The sequence below is a fragment of the Otolemur garnettii genome, unplaced genomic scaffold, assembly GCF_000181295.1.
Source record: "Otolemur garnettii isolate 467f Iridium unplaced genomic scaffold, OtoGar3 scaffold00017, whole genome shotgun sequence".
Lineage (NCBI taxonomy): Eukaryota > Metazoa > Chordata > Mammalia > Primates > Galagidae > Otolemur > Otolemur garnettii.
In genome coordinates, this window is record NW_003852412.1 from 28033917 (window position 1) to 28060176 (window position 26260).

Below are 26260 nucleotides of genomic sequence, written 5' to 3' on the forward strand. Positions count from 1 at the left end.
CACAGTAACAAAATCTAGTATGCATTAAAGCATTTCAGTAACCTAATGAGAAAGCAGATTTTTTTTCTGTGAGAACACTTGAGTATTAAAATATTTTTAGATGCACAAAGGTATACTCTGACACCAAAAGCAGTTATGGCTATAGTTTGCTAGTATTTGGACAACTGAACTGAGTTGCTAATTTGCTAACTCGGTACAAATTAAAGTAGCAGTAGATATAAAAATTCAGATAGGCAATCATTTATAAACCTGGCAGTATTGGTGTTATCTAGTCCTATAGAGATTTTAAGGTTTTAGATGGAATGATAGACAGTGTGCAGGTTTTCTTTATAGGGTTTCAGAGTGTTGAAGGTACTGCTGAGGGGCATGAATGTACCTTTGCTCACTAGCTTAAAATCATCCGAGTCACACCTAGTCATGTGCACAGGCTTGAATGTCAGCATCTAAGTCAGAATCCATGTTAAATTGAAATGCATTCATTCCATTATTCAGGCTTTGGGATTTCCCTCCCTTTTGAAATGTATAAAACATAGAAAACTGTAATGGATTACTTTTCAGATAAAAAATAGGCACATTTAACAAAAACTAAAATCAAATTGACATTTACTATTTATGTAGATTTAATCAGCGCACAGTTGAATATTTAATACACTGGTTCTTCCACTTGTAATTAGAGCAATGTGTACCTCCCCTGTTACTGTTCTTAGCGTTTGTTCCTTCAGTGTGTTGTGTTATCATCCACAGCTAACAGGCTTTCACACAGCAGTCGCTAAACCTTTTTCAAGTTGAGTCTGTACAATAGAAGTATATTTTCAAAGACATATCCCTTTGTACACTATTTACAAATTCTCTCAATCATGATAAAAAGGCAAAATAAATAAAAAGCAGAAAGAAAGGAAACACTGCTGAGGCTAAAGGCTTTTTCTTTCATCTCCCCATGCAGATGCTGGTCTCCTCAGTGCTGGGAGCAGGCTAGCCAAGATTGTTTTTCTTCCTTTTATATGGGCTATGAGAGGGATCTGGTTTCAGCTCTTGGTATTGCACCTGTTTAAACAGAGTTCAGAGAAAGATTGGTCAGGTGGCCACTTTCTGGCAAAGAAGGGGAAAGAAAGGAATGAGAGACTGCGTGGGGAAGAGTGTCCACTCCAGAAGCTGTGTGTGTGGGATCTGCAGCTGGGACCCAGAGACAGTGGGATGGCAGAGCAGGTGTCAGCAGGGAAACCCTGCCAGAAACGGCATGGGACCCGGCTGCAGTCTTCACTGTCCATCACACAGCATACTAAGAGCAAAACCACCTCCATCTACTTTGAAGGCCTAGATAATAGTTCTCTGCAACTTACTGTTTGATAATTTCCTCTAGCCCACTCTCATGTCAAATCAAAGGAAGAATTCAGATGAAACAAAGGAAAAAGATACTGCTGCAACCAGATTTTTCTGCAACTCTAGAAAGGATTTTGATAAAAAATCTTTTGGGGGGGTAGCACCCATGGCTCAGTGAGTAGGGCACTGGCCAAGGGTGGCAGGTTCAAACCCAGCCTTGGCCAAACTGCAACAACAACAAAAAAAAATAGCTGGCTGTTGTGGCAGGCACCTGTAGTCCCAGCTACTCGGGAGACTGAGGCAAGAGAATCGCCTAAGCCCAAGCGCTGGTGGTGGCTCACACATGTAATCTTAGCACTTTGAGAAGTTGAATCAGGAGGATCCTTTGAGCTCTGGTGTCTTAAGACTAGCCTGAGCAACATGACAAGACTCTGTTTCTACAACAGTTTTTTAAATGATCTGAACATGGTGGTGGTCACCTGTAGTCCCAGCTACTCAGGAGGCTGAGGCAGAAGGATCACTTAAGCCCAGGAGTTTGAGGTTGCTATGAGCCATGACACCATGGCACTTTACCCAGGGCAACAGAGTGAGGCTCTGTCTCAAAAAAAAAAAAAGGCAAACAAACCTTTCTTATTATACTTGAAAAAAGTTGATGGTTAAGGGGCATTCACCTCAAGGGATTTTTGAGATGTGCTCCAGATTTTAAGAAACAGCCCTCTCTCCACAAATGATCTCCAAAACATGCATCTTTGAAACTTTACTTGTGCAAATTCTGGAAATAAGTGTTTCTCTCTTAAATGTCTACTGGTGGAATTTGGTTTCATTATTTAATATTCCTGTTTCCCTTCCTCGGGTCATGGTGACGTCCTTTCATCATCTCAAGCCACACTTGGAGGAAGACGCCCTGCCAGGCTCTTCATGCAGCCCGCTTCTGCTCTCCCATTCTGAGTTCTTGGATAGCACCTCAACTCAGCTAAATTTTGGATTGGTAAAATCTGTCATGGGCTTTATTACTAACTTTACCCAGTTCTTCTAAGACTTTGGAAATTAAAAGGTCAAAACCCAGTGTGACACTATGTTAAAATAACAGCAAGAATAATGATGAAACCTACATACCACTTGTACGTCTGAAGGGACTCTGGAAAGGAAGTCAAGTAGTTCATTGTTGTCAATTGCATACGGACTCCGAAGCTTTTTTGTAAATTTATTGATGCCTGAAAAAGTGATAGATCAAACAGTAAATTATCCTATGTATGGAGTTATATACAAAGCACATTTCTTGTGGAAATGTTGCCGTGACTCGAAGATCAAGCTTGTACACTGCCTGTCAGCCTTGACTAAATGAGCTAATTAATACTCCAGTTTTCTCTCTTCCTGCCCCTCTTGCCCTCCTTTTTTTTTCCTTCCTCCCTCTTTCCCAGTTCACCTGCTGTTTGCTTTTCCCTTTGCTCTTCAGTAGCTCCTTCCAAGCAGGAAAATCTTTTCTATTTGGGAAATAAAAAGCAGTATCTAGCAATAATGAGCAAAAACTTGTTTTTTCCCACCTTAGTGTTACGGTACTGAAAAGCCTTGCTTTAGCGTTTCATCAATAATGAAATTTGGCTTCCTGTGTTTTAGATTGTGTCTGTTAAGGCAAAGGTCAATTTACTGGTTTCCCCCTTTTCAACTAATATGCGTTGGTTGGGAGAGGGGTGTTGCTGTGATGTGCGCTAAGTCTTTAGAGGATACATGACCTTAATTATTTTCAAACCTGAAATGAAAGCTACGAGCTTTGAGGAAAAATAAACAGCTTTACATAAAATGAACGCACTGGTAAAAACTGAGCCGTAAACTAGAGCATCTTGGCTCTTCTGAGAATTCACACAGAATAAACTGGAACCTTGATTTTGGTCTCTGTCTCCCCATATAAAACCCATGCCTTAAATTTCTGACAAATATTTCACCAATCACCTACCACTGAAGTAATAGTGTTCTTATTTTATCTGATGAAACAAGAGGCCCAAACACATCCTCTAAAATTACTTTTAAGACAGCCAGTGAGGCCATTGCAGGTTGTGTAGCCAGATGCCTGCCCTGGGCTCCAGAGAACTCAGGACACAAAACAGGCCCCCACCACCTGTCAGAACAGACACAGCTCTGTAAGCCCAAGGCAGGGCTGACCCTAAATAGGTGAGTGTTATAAGGTGCCACATGTGACACCTGATTCCCTCAATAGAACATCAGCTTTAAGAATCAGGAAGGAATGAAAGATGAGGACTTCAGCATGGAACAAGAAGCAAGACCGTAGTGGACATTGCCTTTTTCTTGTGTAGTGAAAGTGCTATCTTCACTGAATTTCTTAGAATTGTAGCAATTAGGAAAGGAAGAAATAGTTACCATTTTCCCCGCCTCCCACAACGGTGTAAAGGCAGTGATAGTGGTGGTGCAGGGTGAGAGGGCATGCCCAAGTCACGACACAGAGGGCCAAAATGAATAGGCAATCAGAAGACTTAAAACTGGAGGGTATGGAGACGGCAGACCTGGACTCACTTCACTCCAGTGTATTTCTTTAAAAGTCTTACAACTCTCCTTGATCTTTTCACTTTTCAACATCAGCACATGTTTTCTGAAGTTAAGACCCTTTTTGGTTCTTGGCATTTGTATAGGGTCAGCAATCTTAGGTACATGGGTATGCAGGTGAGGGGCAAATAAAGAACTCTGCTTCTCTCCAGTCTTGTTTAAGTGTATCATTGATGTCATGGTTCAATACATTAGGAGATCTGAAGACTGAAAATTGAGTTTTCCAAACCAAGAATTTGTTTAGGCCTCAAAAAATGAAGAATGCTGTAATTGACTGTCTTGTACATGCATCCTAGGTACACAGGAATTGCAACATAATTGCGCTAAAAATTAGGCCCCCCAAAAGCATTTTTAAATTAGGTTTTTTGTAGAAGCATTCTTGTTTAATACACAAAAGGTAGATTTTTTGCTTCTAACTAAGGAGCTTGTAAATGTCAAGGACCCTCTTCTGACTCCTAAAGGTGACCTCTTAACAGGCGGCTGTGTCTGTTTTCATACACTTCACAAAATAAAGCACCACAGCAAAAAAAGCATATCGTCCGAAATGCACCATATGGATCGAAATGCCTGTGTCTGTATATAAGTGGTGAAAATAAATCAGAGCTGTGTCTAGACAAATACACTTTGATATATGAAGAATCTGCACAACTCCATGTTTATAGTATGATGAAGCCTATGGTGCCAGATAAGAAAAATACATTTTGCAGGTAGACCTAAATCTCTGTTCTGGTGTGATTTTTAACCGACCTGTCTCTTTCCATCATGGACTACCTTCATGACCGTAAACATAGGGAAATGCCAACAACATAACTCTTCCCTTAAACATAGTTTGTTCGTAGCAGCTGAGACTGTTTAGGGTGGCAGGGGGAGGCTTTACTTACCCCAGACAAGGACAATGTATCTCAGCGGAATGAAGTACAGGATCACTGTGAACACACAGAGAGCTACAATGGCCAGCCAGCTCAGGAAAGGGACAGTCCAGTTGAAAGTACTGAATGAAAAATTAAGACATCAGCAATCTGAATACTTCATACCTTTTCCAAATAAAGATTACAATAACTCTGTCTCTAAATAAATAAATAAATGTGATTCTGACTAACTTGGGACTTAGTTGAGTCTGCATTTCTTTCTGGAATGAAATCCTATTATAATAGGCTATCAGGGGACATAGGCTAATCATAATTTGCTCAATTCCATGAACATGGGGCCCATGTGAGGGGTCTTGGTACCAACCTGACCAGAGGGTCCCAGGTGAGTCTAAAGCTGTTGCATTACTTGGGCAACTCCCCACATGGAAAAAGATCTCGGCTTTTCTACTAGAGTGAATACCTAGCCTTGTTTTCTCCAAATTTTCATAGAGGGGAACACTCCTGGGTTCCCTCTTTCAACTCTTAGTTGCCCCTACTTGAGAATAAAACATTCCCAGCAATTGTTAGTGGACATAAATCTTACGTGGTTGTGTAAGTCTTCTGAGTTTAGAATTCCTTAGAGGAATATTCACTTCCTACCTCAGTTATGTTTTGAATGGAACTAGAAATGAGGAAAGAGGAACAGAACAGTCAGCCTCATAAAGATGTACCTGCCATCACGCCCCTTCTTCCCAGAAATACAGAGGCAATTAGGAAATAAAGTCAGGATCGCTTACTATTCTCTGGCAAAGATAATATAGAGGGCCAGATCAAAAAAGGCTGTAAGACAGCATGATAATAAAGAAAGAAACAGGACCACTGACTAGAAGTAGTTACAAAACAAGGTAGTACTGAAGGGATGGGAAGGAATTTGGTGGGATGTGAAGACAAAGCCAAAAAGACAACATAGAAAAATTTTGTCAAGATGATGTAAAAAAAACCAGAGAAATGGAACATGGAAAGGCTGTAATCATTTAAAGGCTTTTTGTGTAGAAGCTGTGGTGATTCTAGTAATTATTAATAGAGTGACAAATTATGAAGAAAATAGAAACGCTGCATGGCACCTCCAGGGTTGGGCATATAAAGATGTCACCATTGCATTCTTTGAAATCTGTCCTCAATGTTCAACCACTAAAGAGGAACTAACAGGTTACGTTGACTGACTCTTTAGCACAATTTAATGAAAAGAGCCAAGATGTCAGCAAATGTGTTTTCAGAGCTTCAGTTCTGTTACGTGGTATTAGATGGCACCAGCCTCTCTAACACGTGGTTTCCCCTTTTGTAACATGAGATAGCTTTTATTGTTTCAGGGAAGATGGTAACATGTTTACATGAATTGAGATGATATTATTAGAGTTTATCAATTCCAGAAGCATAAAGTATAGCATTTTTGTGTAAGATAGTGATAAAGGCACCAAAGACAATTTAGAAAAATATAAATTATACATGTAGTTAAATGTCAGTGTTGTTTTTTCTAGTTTCCTGGTAATGTATTGTTGTCTTTGGGGCAAGGTTTGTGCACTGTGATTCAATTAAGGATGACTGCTAAAAGATTCTCTTCCTATGTAGAGTCTTCACATAATATATAGGAGTTGTTTCTTAGCACTGTGGCAGTAACTTGCTTTTTCTGTCTCTCTAGGTCAACTGTTTCCTAAAATTATTTTTTCTGGTCAAAAATGAACCAGTGTTGGATCAGTCACATTGACCTGTTCTCAGTAGCTCTTGGGGTCTGGCTTTTCTGTCATTGTCTTTTCCTTCCTAGTCAAGAGTAAGTGCCTGTGAGTGTCACCAAGTAAAGAATTATGCCCTTCCTTCTTGATGGACACCTGTGCCTCCCTTGTTGCTTGTGGAGAGAACAGAAGGCTGAAGGTCTGCTTGCCTCCCCTTGGCTCCACTCAGAGCCATCCATCACTCCGCTGCATGTGCGAGGCCCTGGCTCCTCACTCACAAGACCCTCCTCTGGGCAGCCCTCTGGAGGACTCCCTGTGTCCTGCTCCTTCCTATTGGAAGGGCAGATGGCAGAGAATCCTCACCAGTGTAGCCAGAGTTGGAAAAATAAAAAGACTGTCCTTTTCTATATCCACACTTGCATCATGGAAACTAAATCTAGAAAATAATACCCCCCACACAAAAAAAAGATGCAATTCAAGGAAGTTCTGTAATGATTATTTAGTAGCAAGAAATAATTATAAAGCCTTTTCATTTGGTGCTGAAAAATTGCTTCTCAATCTGCTTTCTGGACAGATGCTCTTAATCCCATGTGACCTCAGAGGAATTTCTCTTTTTTAGCATCCAAAAGATTGTTGTGCAGAAGAGATGACTCCTCCAAGACTCACTGGACCCTATGCCATATTCATATACTTCCACATAGAAAGTTCTGTGAAACCCAGGTTTCCCCTAAGCCTGGCCCACCACCAAGATCTGGTCCCATCCCTCATCTAGCCATCATGTTTCCCGGCCCAGCACCTGTTCTGAGGCCTCCTACCGCTCAGAATTACAAAGGAGTGTCCTCCTCTCAGACATTCACTAGCCTGACCCAGGGTCTTCTGGTGTAAAGGGATGTTTCCATCAGGTTATCAGCACACCATGACCCCACATAAAGGAGATAAAGGACACAGTCAATAGAGAAAGGCCCCCAATTCAGGGCTTCACACTGCACTTCAGAGGATAGGGTGTGGAGGACTAGAGGACATTGTTAGACATGGAAATACAGGGAGGAAGGAGGAGAGAGAATAGATGTGGAAATCAGTCTTCAGAAGTCTAAGACTAAATGCTGCTTAGGGCACATGTGGGAGTGAAAGGGAGGCTGTTCTGGCTAATGTAATATAAGAAAGTGGGAACTCAGCACCTAGGCATATGTGGAAATGTATTAAACAAAAAATTATACAAAATAAAATGCATTATCCCTTGCAACATGAAAGGCACCGGATGAATGACTCATACTTTTCGTTTAAATAATTTACTCCTTTCAAATTCTGTGTATGCCTAAGGATCCAAATCTGCAGAACACTTTTGGTTATGAATAATAAACAATGAATAGATATGTGAAACTAGGAAAATAAAAGCTGAGCTGAATAGGCAGCTCCCCTTCTTGCCTAGACCATTAGCAATCATTATGTAGGCCAATTTCCACATCATTTAGTGGTATAGGGCCTCAGCATACCTTTAAACTGATATTTGTAAGTTTTTATAAAGTAAACTGGTTTTTAAAATTATATTAATAAATATTTTAAAAATAAAATCACAATATAAGAATAAGAATAAGTGTCTTAAGTTTGCAATAGATCACAATGAAGCTATATTTCCTTATTTTAAAAAATTAAGGATTTTATTTGTTTAATTAGAAACCTTTTCTAAATAACAAAGCATTTAGCACTTATTTAATTGACAATTATGTTCTCAGCTATTTAGTACACAAATTTAAAAGAATTTAAGAATATTTTTGCCAGGTACCATATGTAATATAATTTCTTTTAAATTTAGAGTAATTTGATGAAAATATATTTAGACCAATAATAAAATGCAGGTGTGTCTTGATTACCTGAAGTCTTCATTGAGCTTGATTTATTTTTTTTTCTATCACAATTTCATATTCCATTTAAGAACAAAGTCTTTCACAGTGAAAAATGTGCTAAAATTTAGGACGGTGTTATTTCTTCAAAGCTACAAGTCTGACTTCTTTCCAACCAATATGTTCTAAATTTCAGGAAGGAAATTGACAGAACTTTCATAAAGCCAAAGACTGGCAGAAACAAAGTAAATAATGATGGAACTGAGCAATAGATCACCCAGAAGGAGTGTCCCCTGCCAAAAAGAACGTGGCATTTCACCCTCCGAGAAACAAACGGATGCCTGTCCCCCCCCGAAGGCAGGGCTCACGCATCAGCACCACTCACTTCTTTATCCTTTCGCCAAAGGAAGCCACTTCATCTAGGATGTTCTGGACACTGACACATACCTCCTGGATGGCATAGATTTTATTTATAAATCCCTTTTTTTCACTGTCCTAAAATACAATAAAAGAAGAAATTCTGTATGAGTAAAGGTTTTCTTCAGTGCTTGAATTCTTTGGGTTTTCCCTTTTTTACATTTCTAAACTTTATTAAATAAATTTCATCTTTGTGTGTCTATAAATGGGTAATTGGAACCCATGAAAATGTCTGAGTATTAAGGGTCACAAGGAAGACAGGGACGCAGTATCATGGCTCTGTGTTCAGTCTAGTTACAGGGGCTGCAGAGCAGGAGATTCAGGTCCTGCTGCTCTGGTCCTGATGGACAGAGTTGGGGGTGGTAAGAGAAGGCAGATCTCAAAATTATCAAACCCGGATTCTGAGCTGACTCCTGGACTCACTATGACTATTAGTGGACCTGGTTTCTTGACCCCACCACCCATAGACATCAGTTTGATTACGGCTCCAGATACGTTAGCAGCAGAGAATCTGGATGAAAATGAGAAAGTCTGTGAACAATGAAAACTGTAAAAAAAAAAAAAAAGGTAGTAAGGTCAACTGAAATCTACTCCGGATACTTCCTACATCAGAGCCACACTAAGCTTTGCCACCACCTAAAAGTAATAGTTCCATATTGTATACAGTAGCATATGCTATATTAGGTTCTATGTTCCCTCTTTGTACTTAGTTCTTCATTTTAAGATTTCTGTTGAATTTTTAAGCAACGCTAGTGAGCTCCATGTAATGGGTGGGGTGGGGATTGAGCTCACAGCACCCAGAGACTGGGATAAGTCTAAAGGAAATGTGCATATTTTGTAATTTTATATCTAGAGGAAGACAAAGTGGTGGCCTTTCACATGAAAATTCTGCATAGTAGCCTGGCATCACAGGCACTTGCCTAGGCTGCTCGGTGGAGACCATCCAACCCCAATTCCAGGACTCATTCCTCCATGCCAGCTTGAATATCTATAGAAATGTAGATCCAATTTCATTACTTTAACTTCTTTTGAACACTTACACACTATGCCAGAACACTTGAGACCTCACGTGGCAGTCAGTGCTTGCTGAAAGCAGCCAGGAAGCTGGAATAATAATGTCATGCTGCACATTTACATACTGACTTTCATTTCAGAGTCTGAGCACTTTAGACCGTGAGTGCTTGGCCAGGACTGGCAGCTCCACCTCAGAGAGCCAGGGCAAGTGCGTAGTGGGTCTGCGTGTGTCAGGGAGTACTGGGAGGACGGGCATGGAGGCCAGTTTCAGAACTTGATCTTTAGTATAGGCACCACTTACTTAGAGCCCTCATTGTAAATTTAATTCTCATGGAAGAAGTTGTGTATATTATTAATCTTCTTTATGCCAAATGGATTGCCAATGAGGTAGATGAGATGCATAAACCTCAGTCACAGTGCAGGGAACAATCAACTGCCCTTGGGGGTTCCCTGCCATCTTTAAAAGTCACCCTTCACTTGTTATGATAGACACAGGTGTACCAATTTCTTCTTCTCTTAAAACAAAATGTGTTAATTTCATGTATGCAACTGTACACTTTAGATAAAATGAATTACCAGTGGCTTCTTACAGTTCTTTTACAAGCTACAAAGATGGTCTGCCCTAATAATCTGCACGGCCTCAGGACGTGTCCTCTCATCTCTCAAGCACCAGCTAAGCTCATTTGTGACTACAAAGCAACATGTTCTTATAAATATTTTTCTGCATATGGAATAAGTCAGGCTGGAGTCAAATTAAGCAGGCTGTACAATGAAAGTCCATTGAAAATAATGTCTTTCCAGTTCACAGTTGAATGAAAAATATCTCAAAAATAGGTGAAATGTATTTCACAATGACAATACACAAAATTCTTTGCTATAACCTTAAGAAATGTACAAAATATATATGAAACAATGGTGCCCTCCCCCACTCCCTTGACCGTATAGGATTGGACACTAGATTGGATTGGATTTTGCCTTTTCAAGCAAATCCTAATTTTTGGAGTGGAGGAAATGGGAAGAATTTGATAGAGTTTCTGAAATTTGTTTGGAAGAATAGAAAACTACAGCCAAGAAATGTCTACAAAAGAATCAATTGGAAAGTATGTAGTATACTCAATATTTAGTAATTGAAATCAGATACAGACTTATAAGAGAGATTGGTATATAAGGTACTGTATATAAAGGAAACAAAGAAGGAAATGCTATGTCACCGGGCAACTGTGCTAACTACTTAGGGACAGTTTAGTCCTACCTTAAATAGATTCCTAATACAAGATGGCCCAAATTACCCCAATATTCACCTCAAATAGATAGCCCTAAGAATTAAATACATTCTTAATTAATTTTAAGAAGCTAAATGCTAAAAATGAATTACAAAAAGACAATACAGGTGAGTTATTTACTGACCTTGGAATAGGAAAGAACTTTTTAAACATCCAAGCAGTAAAATCACAAAGAAAAATAACTGAGAGTAGTGGTTACACTAAATTAAAACTTGAAAGTCATAAGTTTAAAAAGCTAAGTTGAAAAAATTGCTAACAAATATGACATAATGGGATGGCAGTTCTAATATAGTCAATAAACATCCAAAACCTTTTTATTGCTGTTCTGTTTATAATAAGAAAAATTATTAACGTGTTGGATGGATTAACTATAGTGCATACAACTGATGGACTTCTGAAATTAGAAAAAAAATTCAGAGAAAATATTTAATGACCACAAAAATGCTTATAATCTTCTTTTAAAGAAAGTTGGAAGTAAATAATCCTAACTCATTCACATTTTAAATGGCTATGTTGGGAAAAAAGATGAAGGGAATGTGCCAAAATATTCCAGTAATGGAAGTTTATCTTCTTCCTACCTTCCTGTAATACTCAAATTCTTTTCAATTAATGTTTTACTTTTGTAATCAAAATATTTCCCTAATATTTTTCTAGTATTAAGGGAAGATGTGTAGAAGATATAAATGAATTAGTGCTTAGTGAGCATGGTTTTATGGTGGTTTATATTTTCTTAACTAATTTATAAGCTATCTCATTTTTGGAAAGAATTGGAATATACTTGCATCACTCATTAAGCACCACAAAGAGCTTGCCACATAATTCAATCATCACAAGCGGGCTACAGTGTTGTTATTTTTCTCTACCCTGCAAAAGAGGAAGCAGGCTCAGGGAAAAGTTACTGAGCTTGGATTGGGACTATACCAAATATATCCAGGGTCTGTACTTTCCACAAAATACTGTGTGATCTCCCTCTTCTATCCAAGAAGTTTTTAGCTTCTACACAGAATCTCTGAGAGATAATCAAGAGGGGCAGGCACCCAATTTTATTGTAGACACCATGATCTAGCCTTGGGGCTCATCGTGCAGCTGTAATCTTCAGCAAGAAAATGAAATTCAGAAAGATGATTCAGAGGTGGAAAATGAAAGATGTGTTAGCAAGCATGAGATGTAATGTCAATGATGTCGTGTGCAAATGTTAAATGTGGGACCTACATTAATAGGACGTGTTATCTGCAAAGGCAATTTTTAGCAGATACTTTAAAATCCAAGTGTTAATGTATGACTATTGGCTAAGATTTTTTTAAAATATGCTCACTCTTGATTTCTTTTTGTTTCTCCTGCACTCCCAGCCTGGGCAACCAAAAGACAAAATAAGATGGTCGGTCTGTAATTGGCAAAGTTTTGAAAAGCAAATGCTTTGGGATAAAAGTTTTATTTTAAAATCTCTGTTATCAAATTCTATATTCCTCCACTGTGGTCTCCAACCAATGAAGTAATTATTCTTTATATATAGTATATGACCCAAAACTGCAATGGGTAATGGAATTTCACTGTGTTGCATTCCAATATTTCACTTTTTTTTAGTAATGTTCAATACTTTATTAGTAGAGAATAAATTGGTACATTTCTTTTATTGTCATTTTTGTTTTCCTTTATAAAGCAGCCTGGCTGAAAGAAATATCATAGAGTAGTTAATCATCCAGAGGCTTCCTGGTGACACTGTTTTGTTTTTTTTTTTAAAAAAAAACATGCATTATTAGAGTTTCTTTTGAACATGTAAAAAGAAAAAATACCCATAAAAGCAGCTATAACTATAAATCTGAGAATGTAAGATTTATATCGCATGACTATTTCTAATGATTCTATACAATTTTTAAAGGCTCTCTTACTAGATCTTAAATAGTCCACAAAACATCACTAACTGTAAAACTTGAATGACAGTGATTCTTGAACATGTGCCTTATTTTACGATCACCTGTCATAGTAGAAAGTTAAGTAGATTCTTCCAAAGAAATAGCTACTTTCTAGCTTTGAGATGGGAAAATCTAAAGACCTGAAAATAACCAACAGGTGTGCCTTACATACTTGGAGAATCCTGCACATTAACTCTCATAACTAAATGACATTGGTTCTGTTTTGAATGGGGACAGGAGGCCACCACGCAGGTGTCAGGCAGTGTGTCCTCTGTGCCCAGCTCCTCCTCTGGGCTGCGTCCTGACACTCCTGCACTGAGGGGCCATTGTGGTCACTTTCAACCCTGCTAAGGTCACAGAGACTCAATCTGGTGAATATCTGGCTGTGTTAATCAGTTAGCAAGTATGTAGAATTTGCTGGCTACAAAGATTACTATAAAATGGATGTGGCTTCACTCTCTAGGGTGAGAGAGGATCTTGAGAGTGAAGGGGGTGTTCTTAATCTTGTGCCAGGATGACGAGAACAGGCCTGTGCCCGCAAACGCCTGTGGGCACGTGGCCACTTCCCTACTTTGTGGAGGAAATATTCAGATTTGAGATACCTTCCACCTTGAAGAGTTAATCGCAATCAGATTTTTGCTTCTTTTAGAAAGTCTTGCTTATGGAACCTCGGGCACGAGGTGAGTGACAGGTTGTTATTCGCTATGAGACGTGATTTCAGTTCACCACCGACTGCAGCTGTCTGTGGACAAGAGCAGACGCTCGGGGCACGGCTGCGTTTCTCGGCTATTTCCAGGGCTGGCGGCGGCTGCGCTGCCCTGCGGCGCTCCCTGGTCCAGCCCCAAACGCCCTGCCAAGCGGACTTCCTCTCAGCTCGGTGCCTCTCCGGCTGGGAGCGTGTCCCGGAGGGCAGCGCGGTGCGGATACAGCCAGGTGCGGGCAGGCCCTTCCTCAGTGCTCATGTCCGCCTTTCCCAGGTGAAAAAATAATCCAGCCCAAACTCTACAATACGGAAATTCTCAGAGAGAGAGAGCAGCCGGCGACTCACAGAGTCCCGTGGCTACTGAGTCTCACCAGAGTGTCTTCCTCCTTTCCTGTTTCATCCACCCTATCCTGTTTTCCTGATATTAGCCTTGAAAAATAGGAGCCTGCTATTGAGACAGGGATGGATTCTGAGAGAGCTATTTAAGATTAAGGCAGTAATATTGTTCTCTTAAACAAAAATAGTTCTCAAAAACATCTATACTCCAGAATTATAAGAAAGACTGCAATAAAAAACATACATAAAGGTCCCAGTACAGGCCTTGGTACATAAACTGGCCATTACTAGATAAAAAAATGAATGCAATTTTTAATAAAAATAATTGAAATTTATATCTATGTATTAAGGACAAATTTTTGAAATTTTAGGGGGAATTTTCAACTATATGAAACCTTTTGTGTATGTTTAGTTTTGCCCCAGTTAACTTGTTAATTGTCAGATTCCATTTTTTTTAAAATGATAGATTCTTTGTCATGTTCCACCGAGATCTTTTCTCTCTCCTTGGCTGATGTGGCACAGGTTTGGTTTGCGTTTGCTTTGGACTCTCCCTGGGCCTCTCCTGCGATTTGTGATAGCAGTTAGTTGCGCTTTGCCCCATTGGCTTAATGTTACACATTTACGTGTGACTTTAAAGGTGATTGACACATCCCCTTGGCTAAACAGCCTAAACAGTGGGTATTTGTAAATGGCAGTTGGCACTCCAAGAATTGTGACGAAAGCCAGGGAGGAAAGAAAAAGAAAAGGGGGAAAGAGAAGTACAGGAGAAGGGGGAGAGAGAAGCTTAGAGGAGAGAAAGCCCAGTGGACGGAAGGGACCCTGAGAGGTTGTGGTGACTGTGCAGAAGGGGAGGGGAACGGCTCAGGTCAGAAACTCCAACAGCATCAAGCCAAAGCAGAAGCAAAACTTACTCTGTTAACTTCTAATTCAACAAAAATTATTAGTATTTGTAAAAGGCTGTACACAATTTTTTTCCCATAAAATGTAAATCTTACAGAGAGTACCCAGGGATCCTGATGGGCCTGTTGTCAGGAGAAAGTGTTCCCTGAGGCCAGATTTCTTGCTGCCGAGAATCTAGTGCTAAGTACCCAAGAAAACCCCTGACCCTCTGCAAACAGTCCACCCACTACATGGTGAGTCCCACATCCACTGATTCAACCAATGGGCACTTGCATCGGGAACTCCAGCATCCTGGATTGTGCTACATATCAATATCAGAACCTCTGACCTGCACCTGGCCAGCAAGCAGGAGAGAAGAAGGCCTTAAACATGATCCATCTCACTCTCCTATCCCAGGAGAAGTTCTGCTTTTAGATGGACTCCAAAGAAGAGGGCCGAGGAGGCCTAACTGCTGGCTAACATTCATGGAAGCCACAGCAGAAGGGAGGCTGGGCTCCCAGTAACCAGGAATGGTGCCTTCACCCAGGACAGTACAAGGATGGAGGTAAGAACTGGTGGGCCCCACAGGGCTTCTGTAAAGTTAAAATGAACAGGTTGAGGGAAAATGCAAAAGCACACTCAGTTTACAGGTCAAGTGACTATCCTTAAGCCCCTTTAAGGGAGCAAAAATGATTAAATAAGGTATGTCCTCAAGTCTCTTCTGGTTAGATCTTATTTTACAGATAAGACAACAAGGGCTGTGGAATTGCATTTGCCCCTCAGAGGCAGTTGGAGGCTCATTTCACAGCCCTGCTGGAGGGCAGAATTCCAGGCAATAGTTACAGGCTGAGTGGAAATACCTAACAGGAACACCAGGCTTCCTTCTGAACCCAAATAACAAACGCTGGGCTAGGTTTTCTTTATCCCAACTTCCAATAAAAAAGTTGTGTGTGTATGTGTTTGTTTTTAAAATTTTTTTCAAATTATTTATTATTTTCAAGTGTGTGTTTAAAAACAGTTGGAGTTCAAATGCAGAGCTAAGAAGGCAAACTAGAGTTTGATGTTTGGAAAACACGGTACTTTTTTTTTTTAAATTACTACCAGGGTACAAATTTTTAGGTTACATTGTTCTCACTTCCAAAGTAAAGTTCAGGGGGCATGCTGTCATTGTGTGCATTAACCGAGATTTGCCAACTGCCCCCCTCTCCTCTGTCCAAGAGAATGCTGTGTAATTCTAGATCTAGACCTTATTTAGAAGATGACTACATTCCTGAACAACTGGCTCTGTTGCTAAGTGTGGGTCAAACGCTACATCCATCATCTCCTTAGCCATGTGATTTTAAGCAATTTATTTAACTTTTTCATCTGTAAAATGGGGATAAGAATGGGGACTATAAAATTAAGTTAGTTTTTAAAAAGTTTTAGTTTAATCCATTTGAATTATTTATTACAAATGTCAAATTTGTAATAAATGGGCAAGTGTTCAGTAACTACTAGTTATTAATATTTAAAAATGTAGGAGATTGTAGAAGGAAATACTTTAAAACTTTTAACGGTTAAATTTTCTCCCTTCGTATTTATATAGCAGGAATATTATTCTGTGGGTATATAGCTTCTCAGTGCTATGTGTCATGTGATCCTTCCACCAGTCACACAGAGTGACATTATTCTCCTTACCTACTTGGAATGAGAAACTGAAGATCAGTTGCCTGAAGTTCCACCTCAAACTTCCACCTGCACCTGTGCACTCTCTGTGCCGCCCGCTGTGCGTGTTCTCATCTGAGATACGGGCTAGAAAAACGTGGCCGGAGCAGAAAGTGCATCTGCTCACTGGAAGCCGCGCGTCCTCTATAGGTCGCCGCTGGTACTGGAGCGAGATGCACGCCTCCATCCTAGGATTTTATCTGTCAGTGCCCATGCAGGCAGAACTTCCCATTAAAATAAGTGGTTTGTTTTCCAATAAGAGGCTGAATCAGAGCCACAATTAACTTAATAATATGCATTCTGTTGCCAGACTACCTGCTAGTGTGGTTTTTAATCAAATAAAGATTCTTTTTATTATGATTATTGGTGTCTTGGTGTATAAGTTACCAAAAAACATACACATAGGTCTGGGCCCCCTAGAGAGTTTTTCTTAAATAGGTTTATTATGAAAATAATCATTTATTTTTTGTAGGACTTTGTGGATTATAACACATTTTTAATATATCTTCCCATTTGAGAGGCAAGGGAATTTATAGGTTACATTGTGCTGATTTGATATACAATTTGGAATGTTTAGTCAAACTGGTTAATATAACCTTCACCTCACTTACTTATTTGTTGGGTTAAGACATTCATACTCTATTCTTAATAGTTTTGACATGTCCCCTTGCATTGCGCACAGTAGGTGAGGTCCCACCAAATACTTTCCCTCTGTTCTTAAGATTTTCCCCACCAGGCCGGGCGGGGTGGCTCACGCTTATACTCCTAGCTCTCTGGGAGACTGAGGCAGGTGGATTGCCTAAGATCAGGAGTTCAAGACCAACCTGAGCAAGAGTGAGATCCCATCTCTAAAACTAGCTGGGCTCTGTGCTAGGTGCCTATAGTTCCAGCTACTCGGGAGGCTGAGGCAAGAGGATCACTTGTGCCCAGGAGTTTGAGGTTGCTATGAGCCATGATGCCATGGTACTCCACCCAAGATAACGAAGTAAGACTGTCTCAAAAAAAAAAAAAAAAAAGACTTTCCCTACCACCAAGCATCCATGCCCTCATACACTGAAAACTTACAGCAAACAAAGCATGGAAATTAAATAGCAATAAAACTGTTGTTGGCTTCATAGAAAAAATATTATCCAGTATTTAAATGGCAATTATTTCCAGAAACTTGGCAATTGATACACATACAAATACAATGCAAATGAAGAAATTGATTCCAGTCACAGTCTATCTTTGTTTGGAAAGGAAATACCAATAGTGTTTGAAAAATGGATTTTTAAAGACCTTGGTTTGCTGAAGGTGGCTCATTTGTTCTATTTGCTAACACAGCATCTTGTTGGGCAAAAAAATAAATAAAAATAAGTGCAGCTTTTTCCTAGCCCAGATTATTTTCACTACAGATCTTTAGAGCAGGAAATAAAAAACAGCTAATGGTCATGGGGCATGTGGAATTAGTTTAAGCAAAGCCAAACCCAGGTCCTGCTCACTGCCTCCTCTTTCCTGTGCTGTTTTGTCTATGCTGGCCTTAGAATATGTCAACAAATCTCTTTTAAGCTCAGCTGGGGAAAAGGGATGGTGATTCTTGCTCTTTCTGGAAGGCTGTAATTTACAACAGATGTGCTTTTTTAGAAAGGTACAAGTTCGTCTTGTAAAATATTTGTAAAGCAATATAGCCTCTGGATTTCACAAAGTAATCTTCATTTGGTTTTGGAGATGTCACAAAGAGCATTGTTTTTATAATACTAATATGATTATTACACAATTTGATTATAACTCAAGGTTAGTTTTTAGGAGAGCCAACTTTAAATATCTAGAAAAGTATAGTGAAAACATCCTATATTTAACATGACAACATTTGGACAGTGACATGGAAGAAGCCCAATTTCATTCATGAGACATTGGTTATAGTCCTAGGAATCTTCTTTTTTAATGAACACAGTTATGATTTAATTTATACATATGTAAATATATATATAATTTTAATAAAAGAAAGAAGCAATGTCAAAATCATGTTAATGGCTTAACTAAATCCACCAAACAAGAAAAATTAGCATTAGAAAAAAATAATTTGCTCCACTGTCCTGGGCTTTTCTCCCTCCATTTCCCTATCAAGTACATAATAATATCACCCACGACTTTCAGACCTTGGCAGAAAGTGGGAAATCTAGAACGGGGGCTAATTCAATTGTTCTCCTTCAGATAATAGGTTCTTCAGTGAAATTCAACAAAACCTAAGTGATGGATGACTGTACAAATAAAGGGCCTGACAAGTGTGAGGGGAGTGAGGCCATGGTTCTCTATTGATGCCACATGTAACACATCCCTGAATAGCGACTTGGTGCTCTCTGTGAAGCTGCCGATATACGGGGAGGCCTAGTCCCTAAACCTTGCTGCAGAGTAAATCACCCAGACAGGTTCATTCTGAGGTTGGCCTGGAAGAGAACTCTAAAGGCCCACTTTCCTTAGCTTATGGAAACACAGTGAATTGTGTGGCTCATGATCTGTCTTCCAATTTATATTGGTGTGGGGGTGGAAAGGGCAAGAAGATAGGGATCGATTTGACAAAATGTCTTGAATTCTGACATTGGAGATGGCTATAGTATGAAACAAGTGCTTCAGCGATGGGAGTTTGTGGGTCTGCATTTAAAAGTTCTGCTTTTCGGCTCGGCGCCTGTGGCTCAATCAGCTAAGGCTCCAGCCACATACACCTAAGGTGGTGGGTTCGAATCCCCAGCCCGGGCCTGCCAAACAACAATGATGGCTGCAACCAAAAAATGGCCGGCGCTGTGGCGGGCGCCTATAGTCCCAGCTGCTTGGGAGGCTGAGGCAGGAGACTCGCTTGAGTCCAGGAGTTGGAGGTTGCTGTGAGCTGTAATGCCATGGCACTCTACCCAGGAGGACAGCTTGAGGCTCCGTCTCAAAAAAAAAAAAAAAAAAAAAAAAAGTTCTGCTTTTCCATTAAAGGAGAATGGGCATTGACCCACGCTATGATCCACTGTCCCGGGCTTGTCCTAACCAGGCAGAGGAATGCTGTGGACATGAATCCTATCATGTGCTTTATAAGCCATGTGACCTTTTAAGAGTGACTTAACCTCTCAGATGCTCACTGAGACAGAGATGGTGTCTACTTATGGTGTCAATGTGGGAACTGAACGACAGGACATGGGCAAAGCAATGGGCACCATAGCAGATATTATACAAACACGAGTTTCCTTTTCCAACTCATTTTCTTTCTTCTCAAAAGGTAGCATTTTCCTCATTCTGTCTAATTTCTCTCACTTATTTTCCTGATCCATCCCAGAGTTTATATGTGTAATAGAAACTTGTTTATCATTTCCTTCATTCATATCACCTTTTCATTTGAACAATATTTTATTCACCCAAGTCTTAGTCCATTTTTTTTCATTCATTTATTCAATAAATATTTACGGAACACCAACAACATATTGGACACTATTCTAGGTTCCAAGAATACCAAGCAAGAAAGCACCAAACAGATATATAAGTAGACAAACAAGAAAAACAGCAGACAGGCACTGCTCTGAAGACTTCAGTGGGAGTGTGTGCCACAGGGTGGCCCAGTGGCGGTGCGGGCTGCTCTGAGGAGGAGCACAGCAGAAGTGCAGAAGTCTTTAGGTCAGGAAATCAAAATCCAGTCAAGGTCTTTCAAAGGGAATTTAACACAGGGAAGTAGCCACCCAGAGATGGAAGAATTGAGAATCAAATTAAGTGTGACAGACATTCACAATACAGGCAACCCCCACAGGGGTGGTGATGTCACCAGCCCACATGCTTAACCACAAGGACCGATCGTGTGGAAGGTGCCACACCATGGAGGAGGCACGTAGCAGTTCAGGACTTGGAGACAAGGAGAGTCTGTCTCTCCAGGAGCTGAGCCACAGAAGACCCAGCCCTCTAGTTACAGCTGATAAGGCCTCGGGATCAGAGAGGTGGAGGAGAAAGAGAGAGGAGGAGAATCATCCTGTTTCCCTCCTTTCCTTCTCTCAGTCTTCTTCTGGTATCTCTCCTTGGTTCAACTCCCTAGAAGCATGTGGTTTTCAGGATGGGGATTAAGTTGTAAGTAAACACACTATACCCAGCACAAGGTCAGAATAAGGGAGAGGAATTCACCAGAAGATGATCAGAGGAAGAAGTAGGGTCAGATAAACGTCCCATGGCAAAGGAAACAAAGGGTGCCTGAACATCGTAGCAGGCAGCAGGTGAAGGGAAAATACACAGAGATGTAGGCAGTGCAGCAGAGGGGCCTGCCAGCCAGAATCCTTCGTGTGATGGGAAGCCACTGGGCCGTTCCCACCGAAGGAAGAACAGCATCTGATACACACTTTCAACAGACCACCTGGGCAGAAGGGATTGCAAAGGGAAAACAAGAGCTTAGGAGGCTGTGGCAGTCACCCATGAAAGGAACCTGGCTCAGACCAGGGTGGACGTATTGGGGTGTTTTGAAAGTAAAGTTATCATAGACATTACTAGTTGGATCTAGAAGGTGAGACAAAGGGATTCCAAGGATTGCCTACACTTTTGGCTTAAGCAACTGGATGAATGAGGCTGATTTTCTTGCGCTGGGGAAGAGTGGAGGAGGAGCTCGCTGGGTAAAGGGGAAATGAAGAACTGTGTCTGGGCCATGAGCAAGGGTCATGTGGCTGTTGGCTATTCAGGAGGTGACAGCTACAGGTAGATGGCTGGATAACTCAGGGCAGGGGATACAGGCTGGAAAGTCCCAGGTATTGTGATGACCCTTAACATTGTGGGAATAGAAAGTCACCCAGGGAAGGACTATGCACAGAGGGGGCCTGAACAGAGCCCTAAGGCACCCCAAAACTTTGTTATTGGGCAAATGAGGAGGAGCAGCAAAGGGTACTAGAAAAGACTGAGATAGAAGAAAAACTTGGAAGAGGCAAAAGAAAGGGTTTCAGGAAGGAGAGAGAGGTGACCTCTCTGAAACTCTGCCAAGAGGTCAAGAAAGACAGCAGATAAATACCAGTGGATTTGGCAAGTGGAGTCTATTAGGACCTTGACAAGACTAATTTCAGTTCAGTGATGGAGAAAGAAGTCTTGGATAGTCTGAGCAGAGAAATGTGAGTGGAAAGTGGACACTCACTGCAGACACCCCCACCCCCAACAAGCCTAGCTGCGAAGAGCTGCTAAAAAATGGGGAGGATGCAAGAGATTGGCTGGCGGGGCTGGGGCAGAGAAGGGTTTTTTAAAAAGCTAAAAATGCTCTACCATTCCACTTGTAAGCTGCATCTTAACAAGATCTGCCAGTGGTTGGTCTGCTGGTTAAAGTTTGGGGCTACACTGGGCACGTGTACTTGCTCCTGGAATGATCCAGCACCAAAGACAAAGGGCATCACAACCAAGGAGGCTGCCCACAGGGACAGCCTGGTTGGGGCAGGGTGGGGCAGAGCCAGGCGGAGGGAGCAACAGGGACACCTCCGCTCCTGGGGCCAGAGTGGGGGGGAGAGTGGTGCAGATGAGGTGGGTCCTAGCTTTGTCAATAGGAAGATGTGAAGATGGGCTGGGTGCAGTGGCCCAGCCCTGCAACTCCAGCACTTGGGAAGGCAAAAGTGGGAGGTTCACTTGAAGCCAGGATTTAGAGACTAGCCTGGGCAACACAGCAAGACCTACCTTATTTCTACAAAAAGGAAAGGAAGAAAGAAAGGGGTGAAGGTGTGAGAGCTCTTAATTGCTTCTGTTCTTCTCAGTGATGCAGGAGGAACTCATCGGCTGAGAGAGAGCAGGAGCAGCTGGAGGAGGCAGTGGGACTGTGGCAGGGTGAGGCCATCTTTTCTTCTTTCCCTCCTAGGCTCTACAGGAGGTGTGTACCAGGCCTGCACTGCCCTGCTCCCTACCAGTGGACTTGGTAATTCAGTCTCTCCCTGCCTTATCTGACTCTTCTTACATATTCAGTCATTTTATTTAACCCCCTTTATAAAGTTTAAAGGCCTTATTGTTAAAATGTCTAAACGGGGCAGGGCCTGTAGCTCAGTGTGTAGGGCACTGGCTATATACACTGGGGCTGGTGGATTTGAACCTGGTCCGGACCAGCTAAACAACAATGACAACTGCAACACAAAAAATAGCCAGGCATTGTGGCAGGCACCTGTAGCCCCAGCTACTTGGGAGGCTGAGGCAAGAGAATAGCTTAAGCCCAAGAGTCTGAGGTTGTTGTGAGCTGTGACGCCACAGCACTCTACCCAGGATGACAGCTTGAGACTCTTTCTCAAAAAAACAAAAACAAAAAAAGTCTAAACCAGTGTTGTGTTCAATAGCCAGTATAGAGAGAAAGACCCTTCCTTTGGATAAAGTCTATCTCCCTGGGCCTCCCAGCACAATGGAGGCAATGTAGGCTGCCCCAGAACCAAAGCCCAGCAGTCATCAAGTCCGAACAAGAAAATCTGCCTCTCTTTCTTTTCTTTCTCACAAATTCCTGGAGTTTTATTGTTGTTGTTGTTGTTATTGTTTCAGATTCATTGAGTGTATAAAGAATTACATTAGACTGTTGCATTTGTTGGTAAAGTGTCTCTTGTAGCTGTGCCCCACCCCCAAGAGGTGTGCCATACACTTCATCCCCTCCCTTCTCCCTCATTCCCCACACCCACACCTTGAATTGATTTGAGTTATTCTCTTATGTGGGCAGGTATTAGATCATCTACTGGTTTCATACTAGAATTGAGAACACTGGATTCTTGCTTCTCCATTCTTGTGATGCTTTACTAAGAAGAATGTGTGTCAACTCTGTCCAGGTTAATACAGAAGATGTAAAGTCTCCATCTTTTTTTTAGTGACTGAATAGTATTCCATGGTATACACATACCAGCTTATTAATCCATTCCTGGGTGGGTGGGCATTTAGGCTGTTTCTATACTTTGTTGATTGTAAATTGAGCCATGATAAACAGTGTAGTGCAAATGATATTTTTTTTCCTTCTGGGTAGATGCCCGGTAATGGGATTGCAGGATCAAATGGGAGGTCTAGTTTGAGTTCTTTGAAGATTCTCCACACTTTCTTCCAAAAAGGTTGTACTAGTTTGCAGTCCCACCAGCAGTGTAAAAGTGTTCCTTTATCTCCAATTGTAAGAGAGACTTTATTTAACAAATGCAATCAGTGTAACCTAATTCTTTGTACCCTCAATGAATCCCAAACAATAAAAAAAAAAATTAAATCATTAAAAAAAATGCTCCTCATTCTTGATCATCAGGGAAATGCAAATCCAGCCCCCCTGAGCCACCACCTGCTGCAGTGGGAACGGCCCACGTTAGCCACACAAGGCCCCACATGCACCTGGATGTTGTTGTTTTTTAAATTTCTATTTTTTTTTATTCTAAAGAGATCAAAGACAGCTATTAGCTAAAAACTAGATAACAGAGGATTTGGCCAGGCTGTGGGCAATTTAAATTTCTTTCGTTACACTGGCATGATGGTGAAAAGTCAGTCTCTAAAGTGAACAGCCCCCTCAGGTTTACAGGGTCTACCTGGGAATGGGAATGGACCCCCTGCTGCCAGGAAGGATCTTTACTGACTTCCGGAATGATTCTCACCAACCAGTTATTTTAAAGGGGGAGGTTATTGCTGTCCCCCCACAAGCTGCTGTAGGCCTAGTCAAGTGCATTATCCTCTCCCTGGCTTTTCAAAGAAATGTTCCTCAAGTCCATGTTCTGAGTGGACCTTTCATCCCTAGTTTGTGCCAGAGGTTCCTGCATCTACTAAGGAGGAGGAATTGTTTTCAATGGAAGCTAGAAAGAACTGGCGATGAAGAGGGCCCAACGCACAGGTGGTGACACCAGGCAAGTTTGACAGACATGCCTTAAAGGAGGAGGGGCTCACGGCATCTCATAAAGGCCCCGCAGCTCCCTGCGATTTGCACGCCTCTCACTCTGTGAAACCCATTCTTCCCTGTCCACCCTCCCCTCCCAGATGTTTCAGAAGGGAAATCCAAATAGGTACTGGTCACCTTTTGAGAACCTCTCTAATAAAGTTATAAGTACCCTGAGTTCTGGGTCATGTTAATGCTAGCAAACTCCAGCCAAGGGAACACACACACACGCACGCACAAATTGCAGGAGAACTTGACCAACATAAAATCAAGTACCTTTGTTAAAAATGCGAGAAGAAAACGCCACCAGGAAGGAGGTGGCAGACGCACTAGCTCCACGGTGAGAAGGGGCGGTCGCACTGCCAGTTCTTTTCTTGAGCATACATTCCAGGAGGACAAAGAAAAATATTTTGGTATAGTTTCTTATAGAGTTTACTACATCACTACACACTTGGAAGAATGTAAGATTGGTCTGAGTCTAAGATGATAAATTAATCCTGAACTTACAAGGTGTTTAGCCCATTGCCTGGTATACAGTGAATTCTCAAAAATGTTATTATCATTTTTGGGGTTTTTTTTTTGTTACTATTATATAATTATCTTTGAGTACTAGAAGATAGATTGTAATAAATATTGACTTCCCTACCTGATTTTGAATGTTTCTGTGGTGTCAGATATACACCAGTGTTAAATGCCTCTGTTTATGAATGCACCCTGGTTGTAAGCTTGAAAGTTACAACAATCTGCTCTTCCTCAAACACACTGTGCAGAGTTGATAGAAATTATTTTGAACCTTCTGGTTTGTGTGACTTTTTGGCACATCTACCAGTATTATGAATTAGCTGATTTATCTGAGCCAAACTGCTGCTCTGCAGGAACACAAATAGAAGTATCATTCGACAGACAGACAGATAACTGGGGGAAACAAAGACAACTGTGTAAAATAACAAGGAAAAATCTATTAATCCAATGTCAACATCCCATTCCAATTTTTGCATTCTTGTTTTTCTTTTTATTTCTGAGAGTCACTTTTAGTAAATTTTCACTTTCTAGAGATAATGGGCAATATTCAATTAAAAATATGAAATTAGAGATGCCAGGTAGTATCACTCTGGTAAGGTCATTCTGTGGAAAAGCCAGCTGGTGGCAAATGTCCAGTGAGTCTTCTCAGCACAGACGCGATTTCTCAGTGACTACCCTTAAGAAACATGGTTTTGGTGGCATCTCAAAGTGGATTCAATTTGCATTTCTCTGATGATTAAGGAAGAACCTGGGTAGACTTGGAGACTGTTCTCCTAAGCAAAGTATTATAAGAATGGAAAAACAAACATCACCTGTACTCTGTGCCAAACTGGAACTAGGAGATCACAACTACGAGCTCATGTGAGAGAAAAACCCAGTTCAATTCACGCCGGGGAGGGGAAGGTCCATTGCACACTTCCTGGGTGAGGACAGAGCTACAACTCAGCCTTACAGAAGCCAAGTGTGTAGCCTGATCAGGTGTGCCCCAGGGAATCCAGAAATTAAAAACAAGACACAAAACAAGGTTTTAAGGAATATTAAAAGACAGTATTATTACATTCCAGAAAGGAGCTATTGACAGATATTATTCTTTAGACACTGTAGATTGCTACGATTTTACTCTGCCAGGATAAAATGCTCGTCTAGCTAACGGTTTGTGTATTTCTTTTATTCCTTTAAGAAATTTAATCTGCCTTTTAGTTGCTTAAAAATTATTCAAATCATCCAGGTCTGATGCTATAGACCAGATGTCTGCATCCTCCCTCCCCATTCATATGTTGAGAGCTGATCTCCAGTGTGCTGATATTTGGAGGTGGGGCCTTTGGGAGGTGATTAGGTCACCAGGGTAGAATCCTCATGGGAT

The 26260-nt window shown here is 41.0% G+C and overlaps 1 protein-coding gene across 1 annotated transcript in view; it reads right to left on the reverse strand.

The window, feature by feature from the left end:
* Positions 1-605: 605 nt before the first annotated feature.
* The window catches only part of MCTP1 (multiple C2 and transmembrane domain containing 1), a 601695-nt gene continuing 576040 nt past the window's right edge, over positions 606-26260 (reverse strand). The window contains exons 20-23 of the mRNA XM_003785982.3: positions 8684-8793; positions 4761-4870; positions 2437-2534; positions 606-1044 (exon numbers count right to left, since the gene is read on the reverse strand). Coding sequence (XP_003786030.1) covers positions 973-1044; positions 2437-2534; positions 4761-4870; positions 8684-8793 — 390 coding nt within the window. The 3' untranslated portion in view covers positions 606-972. The remainder of the gene's footprint in view (positions 1045-2436; positions 2535-4760; positions 4871-8683; positions 8794-26260) is intronic.